The sequence below is a fragment of the Carassius auratus genome, chromosome 12 (genome assembly GCF_003368295.1).
Source record: "Carassius auratus strain Wakin chromosome 12, ASM336829v1, whole genome shotgun sequence".
Classification (NCBI taxonomy): domain Eukaryota; kingdom Metazoa; phylum Chordata; class Actinopteri; order Cypriniformes; family Cyprinidae; genus Carassius; species Carassius auratus.
Genome location: NC_039254.1, coordinates 17,380,673 through 17,394,220, shown reverse-complemented (window position 1 = coordinate 17,394,220; position 13,548 = coordinate 17,380,673). Strand labels below are relative to the sequence as shown.

General features: G+C 36.4%; 1 protein-coding gene across 8 annotated transcripts in view; it reads right to left on the bottom strand.

Annotated features, from left to right (window-relative positions):
- Positions 1-13,548, bottom strand: part of myocd (myocardin) — a 114,025-nt gene that overhangs the window by 6,456 nt on the left and 94,021 nt on the right. For all 8 annotated transcript variants that reach the window (XM_026277344.1, XM_026277348.1, XM_026277350.1 and 5 more), the window contains 7 exons: positions 13,007-13,082; positions 12,466-12,630; positions 7,591-7,766; positions 5,343-5,438; positions 4,929-5,218; positions 2,757-2,901; positions 1,021-1,854 (listed from right to left, as the gene is read on the bottom strand). In XM_026277344.1, the coding sequence (XP_026133129.1) occupies positions 1,021-1,854; positions 2,757-2,901; positions 4,929-5,218; positions 5,343-5,438; positions 7,591-7,766; positions 12,466-12,630; positions 13,007-13,082 (1,782 nt within the window). The remainder of the gene's footprint in view (positions 1-1,020; positions 1,855-2,756; positions 2,902-4,928; positions 5,219-5,342; positions 5,439-7,590; positions 7,767-12,465; positions 12,631-13,006; positions 13,083-13,548) is intronic.

Sequence of the window (13,548 nt, the reverse complement as noted above, 5' to 3'; positions counted from 1 at the left end):
GAAGTACACACCTTCAAAAAAATTCATGATACAAGTTTTTAAGAATGATAATCAAAATGTTTAAATAACAAAAATACACACAAATAATACAAAATCATAATATTAATGTATAAATGTTAAGTTCCAGAAAGTTATACTCCTAAATCTTAAATATTTCTAAAAGTATGCAATGATTTTATTATAATAATTATTATTAACTATATAAAGTAATTTATATGTACATAAATGCATTTTTTAAATTACATTTTTACAGATTACATAAAAATATATTTTAATAATTACATTTATATTAAAAATAAGAATTTATAAATAGCATTATGTTTTGACATTTTACAACCTGAACTAACCTTGTCTGTATAACAATGTGTATAATAATCTCTGTTTATGACTTATATTTAGCAAACAAAATCTTGCCACATGATAATAAGCATTTCTTTAAAATATCATTATAATAATAAAAAAAACAATTGTATAGTTATTTCTACCACCCAAAATGATCAAATTCATTTTAATTCAGAAATGAAAATTATTTTGCTATTTATCTTTATTATCGGTGTTGTCTTTGTTTATGAACAGCAATTGTATTGAGCATCTTTGAGATACTTTAAGAGTTTTGATTAGCATTTTCAATTAGATTTTTTTAATTAGATTTGAATAAACCCTTTTTATCATTCTTTGTTGTTTTAAAATACGTCCATATAATTTTTATTACAATTTTAGTTTTGGATATTTTAGTACATCACCTTAAACTGAAAGAAAATGAAAAATGTTGCTTTGAAAACTAAAATAAGTTTAAGGCGTCCTATATTTTGTTTTATTTTTATTTCAAGTAATGAAAACGTATTTATGGTTTTAGTTGTAGTTAAGGATAATAATCGTGTTGTGAATGAATGAAGAGATGAACTGAACTGTTGACATCACTGAATCACTGTTTTCTTGTCTGCAAGTGTAAAGCTGTATTGTATAAACTATTACAGATATCGATGTGACTTGTGTGACAGATGTGTGTGTGTGGATCACCTGTACGTTGTGTGCGGCTCTGCTTGTGTTCTGAGGCAGTGTGTGTGAGTCTCTCAGCAGGTACGGCTGGCCGGGGGACGAGGGGCTGCTGGAGGCTTTGGTGACGGGTGAGTCTTCAGGAGAACACTGAGGGCTCAGGAACGCAGACAGACCGGCGGGGCTCGCAGATGACGGCGCAGCGTGCAGATTGCAGTGAGCCATGCAGCTGCCTTTCATCTGCTTGGCAGCCAGAGGACAGCTGGACACCACCTGCTCCTGCTTGACGGAGACGCCGTAGAACTGCTGCATCTGCGCTGGAGGCTGGAGATGCATCATGTGCTGCGGCGGAGCGGGACAGTCCTGCACGCGCTTCCTCTTGTGCAGCTGCATGCGCAGCTCCTCCACCTGCCTCTGCTCCTGATGCAGCTTCCACGTCAGCTCCTCGATCACCTTCTGCTTCTCCACCAGCATCTTGTCCTTCTCGGCGTCCGGTCCCAGCGTGCTATGACCCTCGTCTGCGCTCAGCTGGGCCGGCGACGGCTGCAGGCCGAACTGCGGCGAGGACATGGTGACGTCGCTGAAGCTGTCAGGCAGCGAGCCGCTGACGGAGAGATCGGATGAAGCTGGAGAGATGGGTGGTGTGGAGCCGCTGCTGCAGAACGGGTAGAAGCCGGCGCCGTGCGACTGGTAGGACGAGAGCGATCCGGTGGGAGTCATGGGGAACGCAGCTGCGCTGACGTCTGCAGAAGTGACCGGAGAAGAGTCTTTGAAGGGCCGCAGACGCTCTATGAGCGCTGTTTTAGTGCCAGACACGGGGAGACCGCGGATCCGCAGCTGCTGTCTGAGTTCAGACACCTGCAAACACACAGCACACTTAAATGGGTTAAATCTTTAATTCTCATAATGCACTTAAAATTTGAATAATGTTTTCACATTCTGAGTGCGTTTGGACCCAGATAAGACCCAATGAGTCATAACGATTCTTTTTTTTTTAAAATTAACATCATATTGCATCTTTTAATGTTATTACCATGTTATTATTTTTTTTGTTTGTATATATATATATATATATATATATATATATATATAAATTAGAAATTCTTTGAAGTTATAAAATTACACATGAACACACCATTTCTTTCTATTCTGTTGAGGAATTTTCTTTGAATATATCATTGTATGATAATTATGAGAGCATATTTATTCTTAAATTTACCAGGAATAAATCCATTGGAATGAATAGGATTTAAATAAATTCCTTTGTTTATAACTCATGATTGCAAAAAAAAAAAAAAAAAAAAAAAAAATATTATACTTGCATTAACATGTAAAACAAAATTTCAATATTTATAGATCTTAAAAAAAACAAGTGTAAAAAAAAAAGAAAAAAAAACAGATGATTGAATGAATGTGTGTTTTTGAAGTTGTAACCTTACTAAAAACCTATGCACTGGTCAGTTTGGGGTTTTGTCAACAAAATCAAGAATTTCGACCTTGAATTTATCCAATAAGATTTATGTTGTGGAAATGTAGTAAATGGTGCACATGTAAAGAGACAATGCCTCATTTGCATATTTAAACATAACATTTCAGAAATCGTTTAATGCGAGACATTTGTCTGTGATTAATCAGCTGGTTTAGTTCGCTGATCCCCTTTAGAGAGACCTGTAGTGTTAACACACACCTTCCTCTTTAAAATCTACAAGCTTCCAGATCTTTAACCCCTTCATGGCATCACGAGGTGACGTGTGACTGACCTTCAGGTCGTCCAGGTTGGCGGGCAGCGGTCCGGGTCTGAGCGGGCTGATGGACGGGTTGCAGTAGCTGTTCTTCACTGGAGACGAGGAGCTGCTGCTGGTCTGGACGCTGGACGCACATGATGACTGCTGTTCACCGGACGCCCTGTTACACACACACACACAATTATGCTTTTCATCATCAGAAAACTGCCTAAATAATGAATTAAATTAAAATTAAAAGTAAATTTATGCATTTAGCAGACGCTTTTATCCAAATCTTTATCTATCATGTGTTCCCGGGGAATCGAACCCACAACCTTGCGCTTGATAACGCAATGCTCTAAAATGGAACTTTGAAAACATTTTTTATCTATACTTCTGGTCAAATATTTTATATTTGTTATTTATATATATTAAGGCTGCATTTATTTGATCAAATGTATTTTCTATTTTCTTTGTGAATATACAGTACAGACCAAAAGTTTGGAAACATGACTATTTTAATGTTTTTGAAAGAAGTTTCTTCTGCTCCTCAAGCCTGCATTTATTTGATCAAAAATACAGAAAAAACAATAATATTGTGAAATATTATTACAACTTAAAATAATAGTTTTCTATTTGAATATACTTTAAAAAAATAATTTATTCCTGTGATGCAGCGCTGAATTTTCAGCATCATTCCTCCAGCCTTTAGTGTCACATGTAACATCAGTCGATCACATGATCATTTAGAAATCATTCTAATATTCTGATTTATTATGAGTGTTGGAAACAGTTCTGCTGTCGAATATATTTGATCAATAAAAGGTTAAAAAGAACTGCATTTATTAAAAAAAAAATAATTATAATATATATATTCTAATAATCTATTTTCTTTACTATCACTTTTTATCAATTTAACACACCCTTGCTGAATAAAAGTATTGATTTTATAAAAAAAGGAAGAAAAAAACATTACTGACCCCAAATTACTGACCAGTAGTGTATATTGTTATTACAAAATATTTATATTTTAAAAACCTTTTTTTTTTTTTTTTCTTTTTTTTTATTATTCATCAAAGTATCCTAAAAAAGTGTCACATGTTCTGAAAAAATATTAAGCAGCAGAACTGTTTCCAACTTTGATAATGAATCATATTAGAATGATTTCTAAAGGATCATGTGATAATGATCCTAAAAATTCAGCTTTGCATCACAGAAATATATTATAATTTAAAGTATAATACATTTAAAAACAATTATTTTAAATTGTAATAATATACCACAATATTACATTTTTTCTGTATTTTTGATCAAATAAATGCAGGCTTGATGAGCAGAAGAAACTTCTTTCAAAAACATTAAAAATAGTAATGTTTCCAAACTTTTGGTCTGTACTGTATATTAAAAAGTAATTTATTTCTGTGATGCGCAGCTGTATTTCCAGCATCATTACTCCAGTCTCTAGTGTCACATGATAATCAGAAATCCTTCTAATATTCTGATTTGCTGCTCAAGAAACATTATTAGTATTATTATTACTACATTAAAAACAGTTGCACTGACAAATATGTTTGTGGAAACCATCGTATATTTTATTTTTCCAAATTCTTTGCTGAATAGAAATTTAAAATAACAGAATTTATTTGAATAGAAAAAATGTTCCTGTCACTTTTGATCAATTGAATGCATCCTTAATAAATAATTTTTTTTTTTTTTTTTTTTTTTTTTACTGACCTCATGTAGACACACTATTATTCAAATGCTTGGGGTTGGTATAAAGACTGAAAGGTCAGGTGTGTAAACTCAAAAAATAAACTCATGAAGTCAATGAAGCAGAACAGAGTTCCACTCTTAATCCGAGGAAACTTCCACAGTAAACACTCTCTATTCTATTTCTATTGTAACCACTTGTTTTCTTTTTATTTGTTATAAAAAATGACCCTTTAACACTAGCATTCCCTATTATTTCTCTTTTCTACTTTTTATTTTTTTTAATTAAAAAAACCCTTGCATACTGCGTTAGGTTAACCGAAACTAGCCGCAGCGCTTGCATATTATTGCTCTTTCGTTGGTTTTAATTGCTTCTATTGTCCTCGCACTGGATAAAATCGTCTGCTTAGTGACTAAATGTAAATGCCAAACCATCTTCAGTGAATGAACTGAGTGTATGTCTATAATCAGGACGTGGTGAAAGCGTGCTGGCCTCACTTGTTGAGCGTGCTCTGGTTGAGGGTCTGGTAGCTGAAGCTCTGCTGCTGATGTGTGTGTGTGTGTGAGTGTGTGTGTGAGCTCTGCTGGTGTTTCTGCTGGCTGAGGATCTGCAGCTGGAGGAAGAGCTGCTGCTGCTGCAGGAGACGTGCGTACGCCGAGTCCATCTGCGGCGGAGGAGATTTCTCTGCCTTCTGGTCCGGTGGGATGTACTGGTGGTACTTCAGCTTCTTTACTTTAGGCTTGATGTCTTTGGGTTTCTTGTGGCGGTTCTTCTCAGACATTTTGGACTGCAGAGGAATCGAAAACCTCATGAAATGAGCTGATGTTAGATTTAGGTGAGTGTTTTCGAGGGGAGCATTCATCATTATCGTCTGCTTAGTGATTTGAGAGGGACGAGATGTTTAATCATACCTTGACTATTGCAGGAACAGGAATGGGTGGAGTTTCCTGGCTGTTGGTCATGTTCTCCTCCTGGTTTTGAGTGATGCTGTCTTTGCTCTGAGACCCCTGAATAACAATCAAATTCATAAAGTGTCATTAAATCATTAAAGGGGTCATATGATGCTGCTAAAAAGAACATTATTTGGTGAAATGAAATGTGTTTGTGTGGTTCAAAAAACACGTTCTTTACCACATACTGTACATTATTGTTGCTCCTCTATGCCCCGCCTTTCTGAAAAGTGAGGTGTGCTCTGATTGGCCAGCTATCCAGTGCGTTGTGATTGGCTGAATACCGCAAGCGTGTGACGGAAATGTTACGCCCATTACCTTACTATGATTCTCTGTCCGGCCAGAGCGACGAAACATAAACATAAAACCCATTATAAACGTGAAATAAACATGATTTATAGCCGTGTCCTCTTTTGGAAGCCCAAACAAAGTAATTTAGCTTTCACAGTGAAACACACAGCGTCTATACGACATGGCGGTGCGGCGACAACGATACTACAATGAGAATTAAAGTTATTTGCATGAACATTTGGGCAGCATTATGCAAATCTTCCCACATAGTGATGTAGAGATGTGGAGCGTGTTAGAACGAGACGTTTAAGGGGGCGTGGATGAGTCGTAACTTTGATAAAGAATATCTCTTTGAATTTCAGACTTAAGTCTTTGCAACTTCACAGATCTTCTTCATGCACCAAGAGCTTGTAACACTCCAAAGAGCAAGGAAAAATTGAATCAAATATGATACAGTAAACTTAGGGTTAAATAAATGGAATTACATAGAAATAATTTCTTCTTTCTTCAAACTCCAAACCTTTCCATAAGTTGATATCCAGGTGACACTGTTTATAAGACATTGTTTATATCCCCCAAGTACTTTACATTAACAAAAAAAAAATATAAAAAAAAAATGCACAAGGTGATTATTATTAAACATGTACATAATTTACAACTTTTGCAAGCCACAAAGCTTAAATAAATATTCCTGAGTTGTACACGCTTGTGCTCCACGTGATCTGAGCGATAGGTCATGAGGGTTTGATGCCAGGCCTCCTGACAGCTTCAGCCGATGCTTTATTACCCCTGCTGCCAGAGACGGGCAATCATTCTGAAGCCTGGAGCAACGCTGGAACAGCAGAGAGTACAATACACTTCTGAGTGTGTAAGAAACACACTGGCATGCTGATCTGGGCTCAGAGTCAAAGAGCTGTCAGAAAACAACGGCTCCTCAAGAGCCTGAGCAGAACACTGCAGTTCACCGGATCACCACAGGGGGCAGAACTCACGACTAATATCACCATACCATATACCAGCAGTCTTCAGCTCATTTATTTACTTCAGTTTAATTTAATCCATTAGACTTACAGTATATACTATCAATTAAAAGTATGGATGTTTAACATTTTTGAAAAAATTTTTTTTTTCTTCTGCTCACCAAGGCTGCATTTATGTGATTGGAAATACAAAGTGAGAAACTATTACTTTTTTTTTAAAAAGTTTTCTATGTGAATATATTTATAATTTATTAAAATACAATTTCTTTAAAAAAATTACAAATACTTTAAAATAGTATATATTATTATTTTATTATTATTTTTTTTTGCAAATGTGATGCATTAAATTGACCAAAACTGACAGTAAAGACATTTATGATTTCTATTTTCAAATAAATGCTGTTTTTCAAACATTTTATTCAATTTTATACAATGCATCACAGTTTCCACAAAAAAAGTCAACTGTTTTCAACTTTGATATTAATAATCTGAAATATTTCATAAGCAGTAAATCAGCATATTTTCATGATTTCTGAAGATCATGTGACACTGAAGACTGGAGGAATGATGCTGAAAATACAGCTGTGCATCACAGAAATAAATTACAGTTTACTGCATATTCACATATAAAAACAGTTATTTTAAATTGTAATAATATTTCACTTTTACTGTATTTTGGATCAAATTAATGAAACTTTGGTGGCAGAAAAGACTTCTTTGAAAAACTTTCAAAAACATATTTTTTCCAAACATTTGACTAAGAGTATATTTATATTTATTATCAGTAGTGTCATTATTAGTTTATAAATATTATCATTGTATTTGTATTTTTTTGTATTTGGATTTATGGTCAAAGAAAAGCAATAATAATACTAAGCTTGTTATGTGTTAATCTATATTCAGCTGTGTGTGATGTGCTGATGTACGGGGTGACTCACATGCTCGGTGCTGGTGAGTGTGGGTGAGCTGGAGCCGCTGCTCTTGTTCTCTGTGAGCACTTCGGCCGAACACTGCGACTCTTCACTGTGTGGCTGATCTGGAGACAGACTCTCACTGCTGCTGTCCTCCTCAAACGCGTATGAGTCCTCCTGCTGCGGGAACTTCCCATGGTTCACTGCGGAGATACGAGAGGTGAGATACAGACTCAAACCCAGGCAGATAAACTCCAACAGTGCAACAAAGAAAAGATCAGAAAAACAAATGTACGGAGAGCAGCGAACATGAACGAGACTGATTAACATCTCAACGCCAGCAGTGTTTGACAGAATTACAGCCTCTGAACTCTGTGTCTGTGTAAATATTTGACTGAAAGTCTGTTTGCGTCTGATGTGTGTGTGTGTGTGTGTTAAGCGTGTGCCAGAACATCGATGCGTGTGCCAGTGCTGAACGCGTCTTACCGTTTGTCATGTGCACGAGGTCGAACACTTTTGATGCAGTGACAGCAGCCGAATAGAGCACAGGTCACACGAGGGGTCACGAGAGGTAAGTGTGTGTGTGTGTGTGTGTGTGTGTGTGTGTGATATCTGACCATGTGAGCTGGCAGCAGCAGTGCAGGCACTGGTTTCAATCAGCACAAGCACTCTCTCAGTTAGGCACACACACACACACAGGTTTCATGTTTTCTGGGATCATTCTAATGGTGTAATGGTTTCAATGTCCCCACAAGGTCAAAATGTAGCGATATTACTATCTTGTGGGGACATTTGGTCCCCATATAGAGAATACCAGGTGTACTCTCTCTCTCTCTCTCATGTGAGTTATTTCCTTCTTATGTTGATGTTGGATGGCTGTGGTGTGGACATAGACTGTATAAAAACATAGACTCCCTTTTGGAGCAAGCTTCTAGTGACCAGTCGATGAATTGCAGTTTTAGTCACTTCCGTGCTGGTTTCAGGAGAGAGAGCAGAACGGTGTCGTTCTGGTGTGAATGAAGTCCACTGACTCTTAGATCATCTGAGACAGTGTTTGTAAAGAGAATGCCCCGTCTGTGGAATGCCATTCTGCCATTTATTTATTTATTTTATTTATCTTTTTGATTACAGTTGCTTACAATTTCTGAAGCTGTACCTCCTTTTCTCTAAACTCTGCACACAAAACCACAGAACATGCACACAAGACAACATTACGCATCTAAAAACTACTTAAAAACTAGTTTTATTCTTACAGCGGTGGATAGTAAATGTATAGTGCAACTCTAGATGGCGCTGGCTGATGGGTTTTAACGTAACTATGGTATTAACGTGAAATGCAAGATGTTTTGTTCAAGTTGCATTCCCTTGAGATTCCCGCAGTGCTTTTTTAGAGTTCCTCTGAAACCCTCCACCTTCCCCAGCTCCACCTGTATAGATCTGCTTCGGCTTATTTTATGTGCTAGCATCAGTATGTTAACATAGTCAACTCATAACCGTTACCATCAACATCTTCCCAGATTTAACTAATTATTTTTACTTCATTGTTGTACTAAAGTATTTATACTCTTACTTTACTACATTCCAAATCATATTCTTGTACTTTATACTCGAAAACATGTCGTTCCTCATTATTTTGAGCTGGAGAAATCGTCACGCGCTACGAGAAGAGATAGCAAAGTGCGATTTGTGAAGGAGCTGGTTCTTTTCAAAGAGCCTGATAAAAACAATCACTGAGTTCACAGGTCTGACTCAAAATGTGCCAATAATGGGAAATCCTCTGAGCTTGAGTGCATGCACAAGTGAAACGTTACTAATGTCAAAATTTAGCATTTAGTACTTCATATGAATTTCATATTTAGGATACGAGAGTCCAATGTTTGCGAACTAAAGCTGCTGTAAAAGGGCTGTTTAAGCCCACTGTCTGAAATGCTTAAACATAGGCATGTATTACCACCTGAACAGGGTTAATGTTCGATGGGGTTAATCTTAAAATAACGCAAATTAATGCTCATGCATGTACCCTGCTGCCATACCACTTTCAAATGATGGAAAAGTGTTTTTCTAAAATGCTACCACATTTTGCCAAATGTGACTTCTGTTTTTATATTGTAGCTATATTTATATTTGCCTACACACTTTTCCCGTCATTTTTTGTTATTTTCACTTGTTTGCACACTTAAATTATCAGTAATTAGTGATCAGTGTATGACATATTTTTTAGTAGGAGGATAGGGTATATAAAATTGCTAAATAAATTAACATTCATCAGTAAGTACTTGGTTTAACATTTCTCTTACAACTGCAAACTGAGTGTAAAGCAGATCATTTGCTTGCAGATTCGATATATGAGTGAATGGTTTCACCGAGTGAGCTCAACTACAGTTTTAAGTGGGTTAAGCTAAGCAATTAAAAAATAAAAAATCCTCTAATGGAAATTAGCATCATGCCAGAAGACACACACCTCATGCACATTTGAGAAGACACTGTGAAAACACAGCAGATTGTAGAGAAGTGTTTGTTCAACATATATTTGAGTTTGACACGACACAAGTCAAGCAGGCCCCATGGTGAGCTGAGCATTCTGGGAAGGGTGTCTCAGACGGTCGCGTCTGCTCAAACACCTTTGTAGGTGGTTCGACGGAGCCACATAAATCACGTCAAGTCAAAACAGAGAATGAGAGGGACATTCATTTGATCTCCAGCGAACAGGGTGGATCTAAATACAGCTGCTGTTTGTCTCAATAAAACACGCTGCTCCTCCAGCAGAGGTAATATAAACCTCCGTCCCAAACCTCACACGGCTTATGCAACACATTCAGCCGCAGCTTCAGGGGAGACATGGACATGTTTACTTTCAGCATGTCCGAAAACACTGGATCTGAGCGCGCAACATACTGCGGTCGGACGACATAGTAAACACAGAGCGAGTTAATGCCCGTGAGCGAGAGCCCACGGCCTCCTAAATCAAATGTTGAGCCAAAGCTTGGGAGGATTGTGAGGAATCTCGCTCAACATCACAAGTGAGGAATTCACTCATGCAAAGAAGATGCAAAAAGATGCAACATAAAGTCATGATATTAATTCAGGAGTGATGCAACTCCAAACACACACCCACACACACACACACAATTAAATTTTGCATACATATAGCTAAAATAATTAAGTTTAGATATTAAGTTTATTTTAGATATAAGAGAGTATAAGCAAAAACCCACTTAATTTGTACTCAATTAAGATTTCCTATCTTATTCTTCTTCATGAGTACTGTAAACTTGATTTAAAGGTATATTTCATCCATAAATTAAAATGTTGTCATTATTTACTATCTCTCATGTCGTTCCAAACATGTATGAGTTTCTTTTTGGTCACACTTTTTTTTAGGGTCCAATTCTCACTTTTAACTAATCATTAACTATGACTTTTGCCTCAATTAACTCCTTATTTGCTGCTTATTAATAGTTTATAAGGTAGTTGTTAAGTTTAGGGTATTGGGTAGGATTATGGATGTCATGTATTATATGTACTTTATAAGCACTAATAAACAGCCAATATGTTAATAATTGACATGCTAATAAGCAACTAGTTATTAGTGTGAATTGGACCCTATACTAAAGTGTGACCTTCTTTTTTCTTTTGAACACAAATGAAGATATTTTGAAGAATTCGGTTAACCAAACAGTTGATGGTAGCCATTGACCGTGATATTTTTTTTTCTTTCTCCGAATTCAATGGAAGTCAATGGCTACCGTCAACTGTTTGGTTCCATTTTTTTTTTCATAATAACGAAGTTAATAACTGTTTGGTATTTATAGTATTTTTTTACTGTTTGGTTCCATATAATTTATAATTTTTCTTCCATACTATGGAAGTCAATGGCTACCGTCGACTGTTTGGTTCCATATTTTTTTTTTTCTTCCATACTATGGAAGTCAATGGCTACCGTCGACTGTTTGGTTCCATATCATTTTTTTTTTCTTCTTCCATACTATGGAAGTCAATGGCTACCGTCAACTGTTTGGTTCCATATTTTTTTTTTTTCTTCCATACTATGGAAGTCAATGGCTACCGTCAACTGTTTGGTTCCATATCATTTTTTTTTTCTTCTTCCATACTATGGAAGTCAATGGCTACCGTCGACTGTTTGGTTCCATATCATTTTTTTTTTCTTCTTCCATACTATGGAAGTCAATGGCTACCGTCGACTGTTTGGTTCCATATCATTTTTTTTTCTTCTTCCATACTATGGAAGTCAATGGCTACCGTCGACTGTTTGGTTCCATTTTTTTTTTTTCTTCCATACTATGGAAGTCAATGGCTACCGTCGACTGTTTGGTTCCATATCATTTTTTTTTTCTTCTTCCATACTATGGAAGTCAATGGCTACCGTCGACTGTTTGGTTCCATATCATTTTTTTTTCTTCTTCCATACTATGGAAGTCAATGGCTACCGTCGACTGTTTGGTTCCATATCATTTTTTTTTTCTTCTTCCATACTATGGAAGTCAATGGCTACCGTCGACTGTTTGGTTCCATATCATTTTTTTTTCTTCTTCCATACTATGGAAGTCAATGGCTACAGTCGACTGTTTGGTTTCAACCCCCCCCCCCCCAAACCCCACCAAACTACAGAGGTCAATGGCTACCGTTGTTTTATTACCCACATTCTTTAAAATATCATCTTTTGTGTTCAACAGAAAAAAAGAAATTCATACAGGAACATACACACAAAATTCTGTCGAGAGAATTTTCATTTTTGGGTGAAGTCTACTTTTAAGAATGGTTAGATGTTTGCACTGGAAAACAAAACACAAATATTGGAGGAAGAACTTCATTTTTCGCAGTGCAGCAGTGGTTAGTGAAGACCATTTTGTGAATTAAACGAGCTGTGCTTTGCTCTGATACCTTTCATAGCTGCTTCTTTAACAGTGGAGTCGACAGGAATGATGTTCTTCTCCACCAGCTCCAGCGGGCCGGGTCTGAGAGCGATTCTCTCATTCAGGTTGTCGGCCAATCTGGCTCGCTTCTGTTTGGTCTGTGAGTCGAGTGCGGGACCTTCGGCGGTGGATTCTGCAGTAAACACACTATTAATCCAGCACAGCAGCTCTTCAGTCAAACACACACACACACACACACACACACACATGATGCAGCGCCGAGAACAAAAGACAGTTATCATGACACAAGCCGTGCAGCTGACAACATCATACACTCACAGCATGCAATCAAGTCAATGTTATAATGTTATCTGAATCATTCTGGGTGTATGTAAAAATAAATTATTCAATGATGTACATAAAACAAACATTACTGGAGCTTGTTTTACAGGAAAATACTATTCAATTCAATGTGTTTCTTCATATTTCTTTGTAATTATTTGTGAAAAACCGAAAAGAGAAAATTGTTTTGGTATTATGTACTGATTTTTTAAAAACATTATTCTTACCTTGTAGAATATGCATGTTGACAAGCTCTGATTTCTCTGGTCGACTTCTGATTTTGTGTTTTAAATAATCTCCAGTCTGCAATGTCAAATATTATAAAACAGTAAAAATAATGAGTTGGATTTTCTTAAGTTTCTTAACTGATGAACTTTGCATCATTTACATTAAGTCCCTAGTGTTGTCTGCGTGGCAGTCAGAAATGACAGATTTGTATTAAATTAATGTACGATTTGATAATACTGTAATTTTTTAAAAGGGATTTAATGGCACTAAATTATAATTATCGAATAGTTATGATCCTGTAAGCCATTTTTTGAGCATAGACCTGAAAATAATTTTTTTCCCCCACATAGTTTATATAATATACCATTCCAATGACAAAAGAAATGACTGAACAACACCAGAGGGTTCATTTGAACTGAATCACCTTAGATCTGACTAATAACTCAGTTGTCTTCTGTAAAGCTGCTTTACATCTGAAATTAAATTAGTTTGATGATGTATCATTATTTCATTGTAGATTCTGTTATTTTCCCGTTTCTCA